Source organism: Epinephelus fuscoguttatus, linkage group LG13, assembly GCF_011397635.1.
Source record: "Epinephelus fuscoguttatus linkage group LG13, E.fuscoguttatus.final_Chr_v1".
Lineage (NCBI taxonomy): Eukaryota > Metazoa > Chordata > Actinopteri > Perciformes > Serranidae > Epinephelus > Epinephelus fuscoguttatus.
The window spans coordinates 21,791,535-21,810,413 of record NC_064764.1 but is presented as its reverse complement, the minus strand read 5'-3'; the positions used below and the strand labels follow the sequence as shown (position 1 = coordinate 21,810,413).

The window sequence follows — 18,879 nt, the reverse complement described above, 5'->3', positions numbered from 1 at the left end:
TAAAACCATAATACATTTTATTAAAATACTCACGGAACAGACAAAGGTTTCTGATATATTAAAATGCTACATGACAACAAGGAGCCACTACATTAGAGCATTTACATAATATTCTTGCCTACAGCAGTAAAGTCAAAGTCCCTCTCATGTCCCTGGACTACAGTTTGGGCATTCTGGCTACATTCAGGCGCATGGACACACAGGACGCTCCAGCTGCGTAACGCATCTCTCTGATCATGCCACTCCATTGTTTCTTGTCATCTTCATACCTGGTGAGAAAATTAGAACATGTCATTGTAATGCACTGTAAGAAGACAGAAAGTACACAAAATGACACTGTCCTAAAATGCAACACAATAAAGACATACTGCCAAATGTCGATGATTTCAGTGGGAGCACATTCTTTGTTCTCGTTCTCCACTATGGTGAAGCCTCCTACAGCATACAGCTGCCCTCCACAGCTCACCAGGTTGAGTGAGCTCCTCTCCTGGGGGAAATCTGTGAAGCGTGCCCACCTGAAACAAGGTGCACAATTTATGACTCAGTAAATCTCATTTGTGCTTTTTCTGGATGCTTTCTCATCTTAAAATGAAGCAATCTGAGGATGAGAGACCACTTTTTGGTTTAATTACTCACAACAAAGATTGGGACCACTGATTATAAGTGGAAATAGACATGTTTTTTGCTTTCACTTATCGTTATGCAGTAAATTTTGATATGTCATGCTTAATACTTTGACGCTCCTGTACAAATCGTAATAACAAAAGCACATACTTGTTGGTTCCAAAGTCGTAAGCTTCACATGAAGCTGTGAGGCCGTCCTCATTGACTCCCCCAGCAACGATAATCATCCCTTTGTGGATAACTGCCCCAAACATGGATCTGGGTGTCTTCATGGAAGCCACCTCCTTCCACTCTGACCTCTTGTGGTTGTATGCAAACATCTTATTGGTTGCTTTACTTTACCATTAAGACAGAATGAATCCAGAGAAGGGTTAATGTCATGTGAAAATCATAGTTCGACTTAAAATGTTTTGGCATTGCAGTCTTACTTGTCATCTGTTTTTCCTCCGATACAGTACACCAGGCCGTTCTCAGACACCACACAGTGGCCGTGGATACTCACAGGCAAATTTTTTACTTGAGACCATTTCATTTTTCTAGAAAAGGGCAGATAAATAGTATTAAAACAATAAATAGACACCAGTGGTTTCAACAGAGAATCTACTGAGTGAATGCATCCAAAATTGCTGGCGTTCTGAACTTACTCAGTGTCATAGCACATCACAGTGTCATGAGAATCGTTGGACTGTAAATCTTTTCCTGCGACAGCAAACAGTAGGTTGTCAAATTCCCCCATGGCAAACAAGCACCTGGGGGAGGGCATGGGGGGCAGAGCGATCCATTCAGAAGAGAGACTGTCCAACTGAAAGACACATTGTAAGACATTTTGAAGAAACAAACTGAGGGAAATACATTTGGTGTGTTCAGTGGTGCCCCCAAGGAAGGGCCATGGCCCCCTAATACAATCGTTGGCCCCCCGATGAAAATAACTGTAGGCTGACATTACTGTCTTAAAGAGGCTGTGGCAACCCTTTTTAAAAGATGGTGCAAAAGTAATGGTGTCTTGTGAAACTAGATGACCTGAGGCATCCATTGGTACCAACCATATTATGCCAGCCACTACCTTGCTGGGAAGGGGGCTAAATAACAGTCCAAATTTAGGCTAAATCTTGGTGAGAGAATGGTATGGCCATTTTCAAAGCTGTCCTTTGAATTCTCACCTCAAGATATCTGAATGAAAACTGGTTCTTAGGGTGGCTACAAGTCTCCCCTGAACTTGAGAAGGCTTGTTCCTGTTAAATGTTTTGCTCCTTACAATTAATGCACTTCAAATTAAAGCTGCATATTTGTCTTCTTAAGGAAAAGGGCAACCAGCCTATTGTGGAACAATAAATCACATAACACATTAAAACTGGATTTTTCAACCTGGTCTCACTCCAAAGTTGTCAAAATCAAGCGCTTGGGCAGTGACTTGGGGCGTCAGACACTGACAAAAAAGGTGGTTTAACGGTGTTCGGCAGTGTCAGGACATGGTGGGACAAGCATGAAAGTTAAGGCAGCGAAAGTCCAAGTAGGGTGAGTAGGAGGGGTGTTGGAAGAATCCAACAAACACTGACCTTCACGGAGCGGAGTTTGTGTCCCCTAAGATTCTAAAGTCAAACCCTGTCCTTTTTCCTACTGATGTAGTATTTATTTTGAAAGAGGACAATGTGTGTAATGGGCAGAACTTGACATAGCGACCCAGAATGCCAACATCCAACACACCCAGAGTACCTTTTACATCGTATCTGGACATGGAAAGTCCATGACCAAATGTCAATATGTGACGAGGTCAGAGTGAGAATGTGTTGAGCTTTTGTGGGGAAAAATGACTGTACTGGTTTTAGTCTGTGCACATCAGGTAATATGTAATATTAATTGTAAAACAAGAAACCAAATTACGTCAGTATGCAATTCTTCATCTCTAGCATACATCAACAGCATAATAGAAGCATGATTTCTAGGGGCACCCCTGGATGTGTTCAGTACATCTACAATGTAAATGATATTTCTATACCTGGTAGAAGTAACACTGCAGTGGGTTTTCTTTGTCCTCTTCGTCCACAAACAATCCTCCCAACACATACAGGTTGTTCTTCTTTGATACCAGACTGACGTGGTTGCGGGGGATCTGCTCCGTCATCGCAGCAAGCGAACATTCGTTCTCCTGGGCGTCATAGGCCACGGCAGCAGTGTCATTGATCATCAGAATCACGTCTCTGGTATACATGCCAAATCTGCAGTTATCGCTCAAATAGCCTGGCAACTTTCCCTCCTCTCCTTCCTCGTCATCTTCTCCCTTCTTCTTTTCAGGCAACTTACCTGCAAAAGCTTCCTTTATAACTTTGATTTTTTTGACAAGCTCAGGATTGCTCTTAATGAGGTCATCCTTCTCCACCTTCTCCTTGAAATACTTCTCCGGGAGTAAACGGAAGCGAATGCACTCAAAGGCCTCCTCTAATGATTTCACACGCTTCTCTTTGTCTTTTCTGATCCACCTCATGAGGGTCTCAAACACTACCTCCTCTTTTTCTACATTCAACCTATCTGCTCCGATAATGGCAAAGAGTTCGGGTGGGGCAAGCTCTAAGAAGTCCTCTTCCTTCGATAAGATCTCAAACCGATCTGCGATGTGATCTCTAGCTGCCATTGCCAGTCTGGCGCAGTTCAGCATCAGTCCCAGCCTGTAGATGGCAAGGCAGTTTTGCTTTGACAGCTTCTTCTGGAGATAATTCACACAAACTGTGAACACTGAGGGGATCTGGAAGCGGTTGGCGGCGGTCAAAATGTCCTGCACATTGTTGTCGTTGATGTCAATCTCTGCTGAGTACATGTAATTTACAATCGACTCCATAATATTGGGATCCAGGTTCTCCAGAACAACCTCCATTTGTTCCGTTTCCTTGCCGTCTGTGGAGAAGTACAGCTCCCGGAAATAAGGACTGCAAGCTGCCAGGATGAGCCGATGGCAGGGGATGCTTCGGTCTCCGACCTTTAGGATACAATCGATGAGCTTATTTTCATTGAGGAGCTCTTTGAGTCCATCCTGAAGCAAGGTGCTCTGAAATAGACGGAGATCTTCCTTCATGCTTTGGGGATCCATTCTGCTAGGACAGGAAGTGGATGGAAGGGATCACGACAGACTGTCCAGGCTGGTGAGGAAAAAGAACTATAGGCGGCCAGGTCTGAAGCCACTTCAATATAACCGTGCCCCCTCTAAATATAGCCATCCAACCCATCCATGAAGAATTCAGGTTGGCCAAAGCAGAGAGCTCACACAGCTGTCACGGAGTAAAAACAACTGTGAAACCCTGTCACCCTAGTGATAAGTAACAACATTGTTGTATGGTTACACAGAAATAACCTCTGCTCTTTTCATTTTGCTTCATATCTTATGGGGCTAAATATGTTGCTTTACACTCAACATGACGGCAGAACGATCTGATCCAGCACCTCGTGTTCACATATTAGGCATTTACCACAATCCTGTTTATTCTAGAAACATCTACATGTGGAGTGAGTCACAAGTCACTGATAGTAATGATCACTTCACTACAGGGTGATTCAGTATTTGTTGGTGACACATCCACAGGGGAGTTACCTAACGATGCGACAGGGGTCAGTGAACAGCTGCTGCCATGGGGGGGACAGTTTGTCCTCTTCTAGAATTTTTAAAATACTTCCCCACCTTCTGCAGTTATGCATTAAGCCTGAGATCATTCTGTTCTTTCCACATACAAGTTAATCTTGTGTTAGATACAGTACAAAACGTACTGCATTCATGTTCCTGAAATATTAAAAAATGTACTCTCCATTATGTTTAAATACATTTATTTACTTAAAACAGTACAAACTGCATTATAATCCACAGTCTAGTCATTACAAGAAAGGTTTTATACAAATATCCTCACAATAAATACGTCCTGAACTTTTCATAAAAAAGTATCTATCTATAAACTGTACAACCTTTGACCTGACCTATAAATAAATACAACCGCTTATCCTATTTAGGGTCCCAGGGGGGCTGGTGCCTATCCCTGCTGACTGTACGGGGCTAGAAGTACAGGGTAGAGGGGTGTCTTACCTGAAACGCCTGCGTGCCAATATTAAACAATCATTCTGAAGTGCTGTCCTAGCCTTTCTTTTTTGACTACCTACACTAAGGATCCAGCACCCCATCTTTTTAGTCTAATTTTGAGTTGCGTCTTGTTTATTATTTCACATTATTTCAGCCCATGACTTCCCACAGTCCTTGAAGTGTGAAGCCATCCTTCAGCTTCTCAATGGCGAGGCCCAGCTCCTCAGAGAAAACTGCTTCACGGTCTTGTTGCTTTGGAACAACAAATAAAAAGAATTAAAACACAACATATCGTGCAACATATTTGACAGTTATAGCTGCTGATATAATCAAATATAAGACCTTACCTTATTTCCATCAGCAAAGTAAGCCTGTGGACAAGCAACACACACAAAAGTTGAGACATTTGAATAAAAAAAAAAAGGTGACATGTCTGTACTAACAGGTTATTGTTGTCTGATGAGCACCGCTCCCTACAAACATGAGCACTAGGCAACATCAATTCATGTTTGTTCATTACACTGGTGGGCATTAGCTGGCAGCTATTCTGAGAGTCTGGAAAGTAAACCATTGATTCCCAGAGGAGTGATGAGTGAAACTCACAGTGAAAGCATCGGTCTGCTCGTCAGGCTCAATTTCAACATCATCAGGAGGCTGCTCTACTGTCAGCTCCTCCAGTGGCTGGGGCTGAAATCAATGTTGGGACAAACAGCGCTATGACAACAAGATCGGCTGAACTGGTAAAAAGAGGCCAGCTACAATGGAGTATTCAAAACAACTACAGGACTGAAGATACAAAAATTTAGCTGTGAGAATGACACAGTAATTCAAAAATATTTAAAAGATATATTGTAAAGTTTGTTTGCAGCTTTAACAGTTCACTTTTTCTGACATGCGTCAAGGTTATACAGTTGATGTATTTAGGTACATTGATTCTATCTTTATGCACACGCCTACCTTTTCTTCCATTTCATAGTCCACTCCGAAGATGGGGTTGGCGGAGTACACCTTATGCAGTGAGTTGATTTCCTTAAGTGCATCTTGAAGCTTATCCACTGGGTCAATCTTAAACCCGAGCACATAGCCACCGCTCTAAAAACAAAAGTATAATTGTTTATCACACGCACTCATATTAAAAGTATTAAATCATTACACTGGGATCAGTTCAGACAGCAAAAGGAAAACCTTTACCTGGCGTGAACTCTCTATCACCAAAGCCAAGCCGAACTTTGAGTCTCTAATTCTGATGGACCACTTCAAGGGGAAGAAACATAAAAAAATAAAATAAAATACACAATCTCAAACGGAAAGAGACACAATACATGATTTTACAACAGAAACAAGATCATTAGTTACACCTCACATGCAAGGCTACAATATTGTCTGTTTAGAACTCAAGTGTAACCATCTCAATTTTAAAAACACCACCTGTTATAACAAGAAGAGCTGCAGTGCAGCAGAGATGAGTCACTAAACAAATGCCTCATCATACCAACCTAAAGATGGCTCATACTGTAACTGGGTCTCTTTTATTGTTCTTATTGATGTACTGTATTGAAAGTCCATTCTGCACTTTAACAACCAAACAGTGTTCACCTCTTACGGAGGAGTTCCTGAGAACATAATAGATATTGTGTATGTTTGTTATGACATTATGTAAAACGGGTCTGGTACGTAACAATTTTGAGGACAAGCCCAAGTTATAAATACTACATTACAGTATCTGGTCATGTTATTATTGCCATTGAAATTTTGAATAATTTGTGAGGACAAGTTTCAAAACATTTTGCACCATGAATTGGGCAACCAAAAAAAAAGAGAAAGGGAAAATCTGGTTTATTAGAACCAATCAAAAATGCAAATATATTTGCAATACAGAACAGTACACTCATTTTGCCCATTTAATTGATAAGTCAGGTGGAAAGTGGGGACTAGTTAGATAATATTATTTAATGTATTGTACTTACAATCTGAAGGTAAGGAATGCTGACATTGAAGCTCTCATTCATATTGGCATGCCACACAATTCGAACATTCGTGATAAAGAAAGTTCCAAGGTTGCCCTAAAAGAAAGAAAAGGAACTTAGTTACTCATATTGCAACAAACTAATCACATCAAATATAAAGAGTGACCTTCCAGTGTTAGATGTGGACTTTTAGCAATGTATTTAAAGGAGTAAAACCACTTGTTAGATTGTTAATAACACTTCATAGAACTGTACTGCTCATTAAAAACTTGAGCATAATGATAACAGAATGTACACACACCTTAATAAATTTGGGCAATTCAATAAAATGCAACTCCTCTTGTTAAGCTATGTAGAGCTAGTTTAGTGTTAGTCTGAATAGTGTTAGGGAAACTCTAAGTAGGTTTGTACATCAAGTAAAATGAAAATGCAAAATCAAGAAAAATCATGTCAACAGACACTTTCAAAGTATCCCTACCTGATCACTGGACAAATTCCAAACTCCATTAATTTTATCATACACTTGCTCCCTGGGCAGGAGTCTCAGCTGCTTATTTTGAATGAGAGCAGCTCGCAATTTCAGGTCCCTGTACATTTTAGATGTCTCATAGGCCCTGTGACAAAACGAAACATTTACAACATAATTAGTAGGACATACAGTTTATGTAGAATGCAGGCAAAGAATTTAACACTCCCTCAGAACTGTTTTACCTGTGGACTGCAATGACGGAGGTAAAGAGCCGTGGACTTCCCGGAACCACATTTGTGAAAATAAACTCAAATCTTGTGTTGTTGGACTTTGTCAAGATGTAGAGTGCTTCAGTTTGGCCTCTTAATTTCTGGGAAAATAGCAATTAGTAAATAAATTTGTAAGTTTGTCTGTGTTTATCACATTTATTCAGTTCTTCATTTATTATGAACTTCAATAGCATGTATGCTGAAACAATGCTGCAGTGATTGGTGTTGTCTTTATATGGATTAAACTAAAACAGTTTTTCCACTTTAAAACTTGTGAATAAAAATACGCAACATATTTGACACAAATTTTGGGCAATACAGTATGTATGTGTGAGGAAATGTAAAAGGATTATGAACAAATACTCTGGGTTTGAAATAATGAGATATTAAAATAATTAATAGAACAAAAGTTTACTTACTGAGTTAGCTGTCCTTGTTGTGATGTTGATGATGGAGTTGTAACCCACAGCTGAAATAAATAATAGATTAGGATGGCTAGAATTTTTCAAAAGGTTCCACACTTGACTTCAACCAGTGATCATGACTCTGTAGTTTGTTGGCATTTACTGAAATGCAAACACTCAAAGTAGGGAACCTCAAGATACAAACCACACTCAGATCTCTGATATAATGTCTTTTAATGGTGTCTTGTGTTTCTCTGAATACTTTTCGTTATTATCTTAAAGCACTCAATAACACTTGTACTGCTCATTCATTGAAACACTTTAAAATAAAACTGATTGAACATACAGCATATATGATGACATCTAGATATCAGCTTCATGTCATTAAGTGGTAGACGTCTGTTTTCTGTTGGATTATTCTGAAATTGGTGGCAATGGTCATTCACAGGAGCTTTAGATTTACTTGAGGTTTAAGCACAAAAGAAAACTAAATGAAGTGAAGGTTGCACAGTAAAGTCATTACACCCACAATAAAAACTGTTAAAATCAACTTAAGTTATTCACATTAATAAGATCATTAAATGCCTTGAATCTCCAAGAGAGGGCAGAAATATTCAGCTGATGTGCTGCTGGTGGAGTCAAACACTGTTACAGTACAATTAATGAATGCATTTAACCATGAGGGTGTACTCACACAAATTGACTCTTGGCAGGGCCAAAGAATGCCAAATGATTCTCAGGTTTGTGACCAACAATCGTCCTGCAGAAACAGTGGACATCATTATCACATACTAGGTGAACAAAATCCATACAGTTGCCCAGATAGCTTTAATATCCAAGACAGCAAGTAACCTCGATCTCCGTTGTTTCCTTTTGTGTCTTCTATGGAGTCCAGACAGTCTATTAGTGCTTCTCCTGGACGAGTTTTCATCTGCCTGTGTAGAGGATGGATCGTCAGTGATCGACTAGGCTAATTTAGCTACATGTATCATAGCTAGATACCGTAATGCATCAATATACTATCTTAATAGTATTAAGATAACGCGAACCTACGAAAAGGCTAATATGGCATGGAGCTATCGTAAACCGTTTTTTTAAATCACGACAGAACACAATTATCAGGTACACCTTGCAGTCTTTTATTAGCAACTAGCAAATTTATCTGACGTTACCTCAGGTTAGCCAATTAGCTCAACCGAGCTAACTAGCTAGCTAGTTAGTACGATGGTGAAATAATCCCCAAGTATTTAGGTAGTAACTTACTGTGCTGTTATGTCGAATCTAACGTCTCTGTCCTCCCAGAGAGCATCTAAAACAGACGCCATGACTGTAAGCAATAACTCCCTTGGCTTAGTTTAATAACATTAACAAGCTAACCGTTGCTTTACCAGCTAATGCTAACGTTGGTAAACTGGCTAATCTGAACGAGACTGGAGCGTCATAATCACCGTGGCAACAGACGGCAAGCTACGAGGACAATATTGCCGACCTATTCCCAACTCACAAATTGTCGCATTAGCCTATGTTTATACATTTATGACTCCTTTACATTTAAAACAATGTTTCCTCTATAATGAACATGTAGTGTTTAATTTATACAATTTACTCTACTGTCGTGGTAAGAACACATCATAAATACGTGCTCTAAAATCTTTGAAATTGAGTCCAGACAGTAACATTACAACATTGTTGTAGAAGAACAAGCTTGTAAAACGCTAAATGTATCAATTACATATATTTATGTAATGTTTTTATTCAGTAGTCTTGTCAATAAGCCGTTTTACTGCAGACTTTTTGACTTGTCACTGTAAGGAAAAGCACAGGTGTTCCTGATACTAACAATGGCTGTGTTGTGTTCAAGTGTCTCAGTAAACCGTGGCAGAGTGAAAGTGAACCAGCGTGCATTAAAGCAACTAAATGGACTTCTGACCTCATTTATTTTAATTTTTAGAAGCCTGCATTATTTATACTGTGACATGTCAAAATGTCTGCTGTAAAAAGGCCAGCCAATTATTTAGGTTTCAGAGCCCCATGGCTGTTAAAAAAACAGGGGGACAAGAAGTTAACATAGTAGATAGGTAATAGAAAATGGCTGTTGCCTCAAATGTTAGTGTGTCCAAAGTCATGGCAACTATTAAAGCCCAGTGGGACTCCTAATTAGTAAACTATTAAACACAGGTGTGCTACAGAGAACTATCAATTTAAATGTTTAAAACACATGGATAGGAAAGATAAGATGTACTTAATTTATACAGCAGAATCCATGTGTGAGAGGAAAAACTGTGTACTTTATATTAAAAAAGACGAACCAAAACCTTGGTTTTAAAGTTAGACTTAGGAGATGGTTGTCATAATGGTAACAGTGACAGGGGTTATTTTACTTCACCCTTTGAAACCTGGAGCGACATCACTTTTCTTGTGCTACTTCCAGATGCTTTTCGTTAGTATTTAAACCTTTGAACCCTAAGCAAACTGGTGTGATTTCTTTAAAAAACATGGGGACTTGAATGAGTGATGTCCAACAAATTTTACTTTGATTGATTTTACTATTACATTTAATTTTTAAGCACTCTTTCCATGTAATTTTCTTTTCTGTCTGTATTTACCTTTTTTGAAAATAATTTTCTTGTTTTTAATTTTCTATTTCTGCTAATTTCTTGCTAAGTTTGTTGGTTATTGTGTTCTTTCCATGTTTAAAAAAAATCAAGCTAATTTGCTTATTAATAAACACACACAAAACAGGCAAACCATTATTTTCCATTTTATTATTAAAAAACATATAAAACATTTATTCAGATATGCACACACTGCCCAAATAGACAGGCCTTTAATGGATGGACTGCAGGAAGTCTCAGTCTTCATCACAAGATGACGATGATCACAGTAGACCTCTGAAAGTAGTACCCAGACAGAAATGTCTATTACAGCTGCCAGTTATAACCTGAACGGAGACATTGTAAAAACAACAAACAGAATGTACACAAAAGCACTCAGCATATTTCAGTACATGATACCAACACAAGGTATGTAGCACATGGCTCATAGAGGTATAAGAGGTTAATCTTAAATTACAATAAAAAGTTGTTATTTGAAATGCAGGACAGTCAAATATTTGAGGTAATAAAGTTTGTTTTGTAGAAGTTAATGAGTTAATTAAGTCATTTGTTAGGTGGAAACAGCAACATGTCAACAGTGTACAGGATTTGATTTTACTGGTCCTTACTTTTTAACACTTACTATTTGTAAAAAAAAAACAAAAAAACCAAAACTAATTTGTGTTTGAGCACCAAAGTGTTAGACAAGTGCATGAAATTATTTTCTGGACCCAACTGACAGAATGCATCACGTAAAAAAAATTCAGCAGATTGTAGAGTAGTAAAGTCCATTTTCTGACAGCTTCTTCTCCTTTTATCCTGCTGGGGACGAGACAGTATAATATTAGGACAGTAACAATAAAACAAGACTGTGCATATTTGTCATTTAAAAACCGACAGAAGTTACCTGTTTTTGACTGAATGCAAGTCTTCTTGCATTCATCCTCTGTTTCGTAACGGTTGTCATTTCCACCGCAGCCTCCATACCAAAACTGTGCACAGGCGTTGGCCTGCTTGTCATAGTACCACTGGATGCTGTAATCTCGGCAGGTGCCTTGGTCCAAGGTGAGGTTACAGCGGGGATCAACAACAGGGGCCTCTGATGAAAAAAATAGTGTGTGAGATGCATGTTTTTTTAAAGAATATTAATGTACTTCACGACGATGGGCCTTTTCTACGGCAGACTTATTTGACTAAATCATAGTAGGAAATCCACAGGTTGGTACCACTAATATTAAAAATTGTCTCTGTTCTTTTCAAGTGTCCCTGTAAACCATGACAGTGTGACAGTAAGCCAGCATGTTCAATACCCGGACCTTACTGTCTTGTTTTCTCAAGATATCTCCTTATCTCAAGATGACAAAACTTATTTTTAGATAATTCAATAATTCACTTGCAATCTAAAGATAATGATATTAAAAAAAAATGCAAGCACGGCCTTTCACATCAAAATGTCCTCTGAGAAAAAGGCCAGTTGAGTAAGACTGCAGTTCTCACCTTCAGGTAGGACTTGATTTGCCACGGGCTGCAACCGATTCGTATTTAAAGATGAAACTGAGCTCGCTGTTGACACAGATGTTGCAGACGAGGATGACGATGTAGAAGATGACAAGACGGCTTCAGTGACGATGGAGCTTCCTCTCACAGAAGATAACGATGTTGTTTTGTTGACTACAGCTACAGCAGCTACAGTATTACCACCCCGCCCATGGACTCTTAAGTCTAAATCTTCACCTTCATCATCGTCCACGACCTGGAATAAGATGACAACATAAAAATGTGTTAGTGTTGTAATTAATTCTGCACTATCAGTAAAGAAAATGACTGCAGAGTTTAATTGCAACAATGCAAATGAGTTTTCAGACCTGAACAGGGAGAGGATCGGCACTGATGGGCAGCGTGAAAGTGTCTCCACGGCCTCGGCTGGTGGTGCGTCTGTGATTTTGGATCTCCTCTTTGAAATTTTGACCCTTTTCAGTATTCCCATATCCATTGTTTCCATAACTATAAACATAACCATTATTGCCAAGGCCATTATATCCATTGGTATTCTCTCCATGTCCATTGTTTCCATTAATACCATGCCCATGGCCATTGTTGCCGTTCCAGTGTCCATTTGTAATGTGATTGTAAATGAGGGCGCCATTTTCATCTTCACAGAACTGGCTGGCAAGTTTAGACTCCAGTGCTGAAAAAAGAAATTAAGAAATCAGTAAACTTTAGGCCAATCTCTCAGCTGAAAGCAATTTTACCTCTCTATGTTAATGAACACACTGCTGAAGGCATGATATTTAAAACATCTGACTGCAATTACCACCTGGAAGGGTATTGAAGTCATCAATAAGGTACATGTGCTCGCTGTCGGGGTCCGAGGCAATGAGGTTGAGTTCTCGCAGGAACTCAGCCTGTGTAGGATCAGAAGAATTGACAATCCCCAGGGCGTACATCTCAATGTTTGCAGCGTGGGCTTCCCTCACAGCTATGTCAAGTTTGACAGGCTCTCGTTTGTCAGTTTGACCATCGGTGATGACAATGGCTACTTTTCTGACCCCTGGCCGAGCGCTGAAGAAAGCCTCCTGAGTGGCCTTTCTGATGGCGGTGCCAGTGTACGTGCCCTCACCCATGTAAGGCATTTTTCTGATTGCCTGCTTAACGTCCTCTTTGCTCATGTAGCGAGCTAAGTTGAACTCCAAATGGACATGCAGACTGTAGAGGACCAGTCCAATTCTGGTGGTGTTGCGTCCAATTGTGGTGCCGTCCACCAACCTGGTGACAAAGTCCTTGATGATTTCAAAGTTCTCAGGGCCGACACTCTCTGAGCTGTCGATGACGAACACAAGTTCCATTGGTCTTTCTTTGCACTTGATGCCACATCCTGCAAACAATAAAAAACTGTCATTACTGTGCTGTACTGTGGTTTAGCTAATGATAGTTTTAGAGCTGCACTAATCAATATTTTCATTGTAACAACTGATTAAATAACTATGATTAATGTGAAAGAGGACACTCACAGTGGGGAAACCCACAAAGATTCACCTAATTCTGCAGGTCCCTCTGGCTCTACGGAGTCTTTTAGCATCTTTTAGGTCACTCTTGATTTTATGGCTGGCAACTTGTCAGGACTTTTCAGTGAAATGGCTGTAAGGGTGCTTTTACACCTTAAAAGAAGGTTAAAAAGAACTTTGGTCCATGTTCCTGGTTCATTCGGTTCATTTACACCGGTGTGAAAGCTTTCCATCGAGCCCTGGTGTGGACTAAAGCAGATCTTTAGCAGCTCGGGCTATTCTTCTGCAGAGTTGGTAGAGACCAGGGGTCTCATTTATAAACACTGCTTACACACAAAACGAGGCCTGAAAGAGGCGTACATCACCTCCCACAGGAAGGTTGTGATATACATAAACAGCCTTGATGGGAGAAACTTTGAGCCATGCTTACAAATATTTTGGAGATAAGAAATTGGCAAGGCAGATGGTGAGATAGAAGCCTGATTGTAGAAATTGTCAAATATTTTTTGGCACACGCCATTTTTGGCTTTTGTCCGTACGTACATTTTTGGTATGGATCCTACGCACTGTTTTATAAATGAGACCTCAGAATGGAGCTAAAAGGACTAAATGTTGGTTTTACATTTGTCAGGTCTAGATAAACATTAATCTTAATGGATGCTAATATTGTTAAACATTGTAATGGATATAAAATGGTGCCACAAGATTCTAAACCAAACCAGTACCATATCACAACAAAACAGCTTTTATACTTTTTATACTTTGGATCTACATTCGTACCACATGTCAATTCAAAGTAACTCTACTTATAGATATATTCCCTTTAGATACCAACTACTTATCAATACTAATACCGGTTAGCTAGACTTGTAGTCTTACCACAGATTTCTTTGATCAGCTTAATAATGTCTTCTCTCTGAAAAACATGAGAATATGTGTATTAGTACAAAATCACTGTAATTTATTGAATGTTGAAACATTAGTTGAATCGATGAACTTACTGTGAGGCCTGGTTCTCCTTTTGTTCCTGGTCTTCCCTGAGTTTGAGAAAAGTTTGAGAAAACAATATTTCTGTTTCAGCCCACTACATCAGCTTAATTGAGACTTAACACTGGTGGTCTTATTATTTATTGGGGGAGTGAGGATTAGGATTGGTTTTGCTTACTGCTTCACCGGGGACTCCATGATCACCCATGTCTCCTTTTGTACCTTTCATTCCCCTCTCACCCTGTGATCCACGATCACCCTGAAACATTACAGAGTAATTTGTCAACCAGAGATCAGTTGATTAGACGTCAATAAAATGTTAAAATGTTAAAGGGGAACTCTGGTATTTTTCAACCTGGCCCAGATTTTCCCATGTTTTTGTGTCTAATTGACTTGTAGGAACAACAATTTTTGAAATGGTCCAACACTGAGAGATTGCTGCAGCTGGCAGCAGCAAAACAAGCCACAATGTAACCATTTATGTCCATTAAAAAGGCTTTTTTTGTCACTGACAGGTTCAGATTATTATGAGTGACTTACAACATAACCGAAAAGGCCCTATAGAGAAATGAAACATTTTTACGTACTTTTCTGTTTCACGTCCCAGTCTCACTAATGAGAAGTCATATTTCCAGAAGAAAAACGGTGGAAATGCAAATGAGAGCTGGAGAGAGGACTGTTGCTAATAGTTTGTTTGATAGACAGCAGAGCGTATATCTGTCTCTTACATCAAAGATCTTCAGTGTTGTGGATGAATATTTGGCTGGTTTCACCAAGCTGAAAAAAGTTGCAAGCGGAACAAGCGAAAGATACAGAAAAAACGTTACATTTCTCTGTACGGTCCTTTTCATGATGTTGTAAGCCAGACATAAGGACAATTTGAGCCTGTCAGTGGCAAGAACAAGGACATTTAATGGACATAAATTGATGGGGCACACCTGTGCTTACATTGCAGCCTGTTTCACTGCTGCCAACTGCAGCACTCTCGCTTTATACTGGACGAGTCACTTATACACAAAAACATGGGGATGTCAGGTACATGTTGAAAAGTATCTGAGTTCTCCTTTGAGATAAGTGCAAATTGATCACCTTAGGTCCAGGAAATCCTTCTCCTTGAGGCCCTCTAGGCCCAGTCATACCTTGAGATCCTGGCTCACCCTGAAATTAGATTGTAGATTTTAGTGAATCATACGGGATCTTTCCACACTCTTGGCGGATCATAAATTATTGTTCTGTTTTGTCCTGCAGCGAGTTTGTCAGACAGTTCTATTGGGTAACATGTCAGCACCAATTATTATAAGTACATCATGTTGCTTCACTCTTATTTGCTGTGGACAAGAAAGTACAAATCATGATCATGAAGAGCTTGGTAAGCACTTGAAAGCCAGCATTTATGTAAAACAGTGGTAACATTTACCTTTGGACCTTGAATACCCTCTCCTGGGGGTCCAGTGGGACCTGCAGGTCCTGTCCTCCCAACATTACCCTTCAAACATATGTTTAAAAGTAATTAGACCACTGGTTTATATAAAAAAAAGACAACCTGCAAACTTGCATATATTGCGTAATCACAGTATAACCTCAAACCTCATAAGGTGTCAAATGTTTAATATGTGTACTTATTAGCTATGATTTAGATTTTATGATTAGATCAAGCTGTTTGTAAGCAATCTTTCTTACAGGGGGTCCTTGTAAACCCTCTCCAGGTGGGCCGGGCAAACCTGGCAATCCTCTAAAGCCAATATCACCCTGAAATAGACATGACATTATCAAATGCACTATGAGCATCCAAATACATAAATCCAATCACCAGAATAAATGTTGGCATTTTATGTTTCTGCAAACCGCGGGTATGTAACATTTGTATGTTATTGTGTAGCGGATATGTTGATACTTTATGTTTCTTTACTTCACAGCATTGTGGTTATCTTGTGGTTATGTTTAAGTTAAAAAAAGATCATGTTTGGCTTAAAACATCTGCTTTTGTTAACATGATCACTGCTGGAAATGTTGCCAATGTCTCCTTAAAAATCAACCAATCTTGTAGTTTGTTGGTCTTTAACAGTGGTCTGCAGCTTGGCAGCCATCTCCCCAGGTGTCACGCCATCCATCTCCTCCATCTTCCAGTGACAAAGTCAGCTCATACACATGGAACTGCAGAATTACGTCCCTTAATAAACATTGATATGATACCTATGAAATGTACAAATGTTACATATCTTTGCAGAAATGTACAAAGCCAACACCTTCTTGTGGTGACTGGGCTGAATACATATACATTCACATATAAAAAGCACACACAAAGAAAACAAAATGTAGACACAAACCTTTGCACCAGGAATTCCTATTCCTTCTGGGCCTGGCTCGCCTGGTAAACCTGGCAGGCCCGGAGGACCCTAAAAAAAATACATAGATTAGATCAAACTAGCTTGCACAGAACTTACTGGTTACAGATTTTAGTTTGTGTAAAATGCTGATAACACAAACCACAGGGCCCTGGATGCCTTCGCCTTTCGGACCAACTGGACCCGATAAACCCGAATGACCACGCTCACCCTGGTTGAACAAAATTTTAAGATGAATACCAGCAACATTATGCTGATTAGAACACCATGGTTAGAAAATGTTCTTTAAAAAATTACAGTGTTTACCTTTGGACCAGGTAATCCATGGCCTGGTTCCCCAACAGGACCAGGAGGACCACTGGGGCCTACATCACCCTGGAGACAAGACGGTAAAGTCACACTGTTGAATGGTGGCAATAATTATGGATGCATTACATCACATCACACTCTATTTGGCAGCTCTTCTGGCTGCCTGCTACTTGTCTACCTTGGTGCCATTTATTTTTACCTTTGGCCCTGATATGGATCGTCCTGGCTGTCCTGGTATGCCCTGCTGGCCTGGTGTCCCACGTTCACCCTAAAAGATGAGAGTTAAGAGACTTAAGATCCAATTAATATCTGTATTTTAGCATTACTGTAGAGGACTTGTTTTCTGGGTAAGTGTGGCATACATCTTCAGCAGCAACGTATTCATCATAGAATATATGGAAGGAGGCTTACACTACTTCATCATGGAGTCTATCACACCACAATAAAACACTTGTTCCATTAACTCTTACCTTTGGTCCTGAGGGTCCTGAGATCCCAGGAGGACCATGTAACCCACGGATGCCCCTCAGACCCTGATCACCCTGGGAAGGATTACAACACACATTATTGGATTAAAATTTGTTCTTGTATTAATTCTGAACAGCACAAGGATATATAATCCAAACCATACCTTCTCCCCTTGAATGCCAATTCCTTGTGCTCCCTCAGGACCTCTTAAACCAGGTAAACCAGCCTCCCCCTAAGAGAGGAAAGGTAGATGAGACAGAGGCAATCCTTTTTTAAACCATCACCTGTGACAAGTAACTTAACAAGTTTGTTTTCATTGTATACTAATGGACAGAAGAAAGGAAGATAGAGTTTAGATACCACTAAAAAATAAGGATACGCAGTGGAAGTTTTCCAAAGAGTTGGCACAGTGTTATTCACCTTCTGCCCCGGAGCTCCATCCTCTCCTGGAAGACCAGGTACGCCAGCCAGACCAGCTGCCCCAGGGTCTCCCTGTAACAGCAGATTAGTTTTATTTGATATTTTAAGGATTTAGTAAATTAGCACTGTTTATTCAGACCATAACTAAATTGATTTGTTTGGTTTAGGACACGTGTTGCTTTACCTTTGGACCAGGTTCACCAATGCCTGGCTCTCCTGTGGCTCCCTGCTCTCCCGGTAAACCTTGGTCTCCCTAGAATTAGAAACAGCAAGATGATATCAGTAATTATAGGACAAAATGTAATAAACCATCAAGTTCTGGACTTGTTTGGTCCTGCTTCACAATGAAGTGAGTGAATAGTATTCAGTTGTAAAGCTAACCTGACCTGGAATTAAAATTCAGAACCTTGTTTGTGTGAGACAGCAGTATTAGCCACTATACCAGCTCTCTCTGACCATACAATCAGATGCAATGTTGCATTTCATACAGCAGGTGTTTTAACAAACCTTAGGTCCAGGTAAACCTTCTCCTGGATGTCCTCTGGCTCCTGGTGGACCTCTTGGACCCTCGACTCCCTGAGCATTAATAAAGATTAGAAGGCTTTTGGAGCAGAATGTCCTAATACTCTGTGTATACAGATATATGTCAGTGTGACATTGTGGAAATATAGATATATAGATTATGATATTGTGCCAACCTTCTCTCCCTGTATGCCCGCTCCTGTCAGTCCAATTGGCCCTGAAACACCTGGAGGTCCCAAGTCACCCTAGAAGTAAAACACCACAGTATCAGTTCTCAATGACTCTCTTGGCAAGTTACTGTAAATGTGCATATATATATCTATATATATATCTATATCTATCTATCTCTCTCTCTCTCTCTCTCTCTCTCTCTCTCTATATATATATATATATATACAAATATGTAGCAATGGGGTGTTAAAGAAAATAGAAGTAAAGC

At 39.8% G+C, this 18,879-nt stretch overlaps 3 protein-coding genes across 3 annotated transcripts in view; all 3 read right to left on the bottom strand.

Moving 5' to 3' along the window:
• On the bottom strand, nt 1–3,783 carry klhl41a (kelch-like family member 41a). Its single transcript, XM_049594629.1, has 6 exons — nt 2,621–3,783; nt 1,269–1,426; nt 1,053–1,160; nt 775–960; nt 369–515; nt 1–269 (listed from the first exon to the last, which is right to left on the bottom strand). The coding sequence occupies exons 1-6, from the start codon at nt 3,704–3,706 to the stop codon at nt 158–160; spliced, it is 1,797 nt and encodes a 598-aa protein (XP_049450586.1). The 5' UTR covers nt 3,707–3,783; the 3' UTR covers nt 1–157.
• A 668-nt stretch (nt 3,784–4,451) lies between these two features.
• Nucleotides 4,452–9,231, bottom strand: bbs5 (Bardet-Biedl syndrome 5). Its single transcript, XM_049594177.1, has 12 exons — nt 9,054–9,231; nt 8,643–8,725; nt 8,485–8,550; nt 7,806–7,855; nt 7,360–7,487; nt 7,127–7,262; nt 6,649–6,744; nt 5,873–5,935; nt 5,639–5,773; nt 5,285–5,368; nt 5,029–5,052; nt 4,452–4,933 (listed from the first exon to the last, which is right to left on the bottom strand). The coding sequence occupies exons 1-12, from the start codon at nt 9,113–9,115 to the stop codon at nt 4,832–4,834; spliced, it is 1,029 nt and encodes a 342-aa protein (XP_049450134.1). The 5' UTR covers nt 9,116–9,231; the 3' UTR covers nt 4,452–4,831.
• A 1,855-nt stretch (nt 9,232–11,086) lies between these two features.
• The window catches only part of col28a2a (collagen, type XXVIII, alpha 2a), a 25,261-nt gene continuing 17,468 nt past the window's right edge, over nt 11,087–18,879 (bottom strand). The window contains exons 16-36 of the mRNA XM_049595019.1: nt 18,617–18,685; nt 18,426–18,494; nt 18,103–18,171; nt 17,919–17,990; nt 17,662–17,730; nt 17,501–17,572; nt 17,230–17,298; nt 17,028–17,096; nt 16,864–16,932; nt 16,704–16,772; nt 16,057–16,125; nt 15,794–15,862; nt 15,466–15,534; nt 14,555–14,635; nt 14,391–14,426; nt 14,269–14,305; nt 12,702–13,259; nt 12,250–12,572; nt 11,882–12,137; nt 11,292–11,483; nt 11,087–11,206 (exon numbers count right to left, since the gene is read on the bottom strand). Coding sequence (XP_049450976.1) covers nt 11,199–11,206; nt 11,292–11,483; nt 11,882–12,137; nt 12,250–12,572; nt 12,702–13,259; nt 14,269–14,305; nt 14,391–14,426; nt 14,555–14,635; nt 15,466–15,534; nt 15,794–15,862; nt 16,057–16,125; nt 16,704–16,772; nt 16,864–16,932; nt 17,028–17,096; nt 17,230–17,298; nt 17,501–17,572; nt 17,662–17,730; nt 17,919–17,990; nt 18,103–18,171; nt 18,426–18,494; nt 18,617–18,685 — 2,394 coding nt within the window. The 3' untranslated portion in view covers nt 11,087–11,198. The remainder of the gene's footprint in view (nt 11,207–11,291; nt 11,484–11,881; nt 12,138–12,249; nt 12,573–12,701; nt 13,260–14,268; nt 14,306–14,390; nt 14,427–14,554; nt 14,636–15,465; nt 15,535–15,793; nt 15,863–16,056; nt 16,126–16,703; nt 16,773–16,863; nt 16,933–17,027; nt 17,097–17,229; nt 17,299–17,500; nt 17,573–17,661; nt 17,731–17,918; nt 17,991–18,102; nt 18,172–18,425; nt 18,495–18,616; nt 18,686–18,879) is intronic.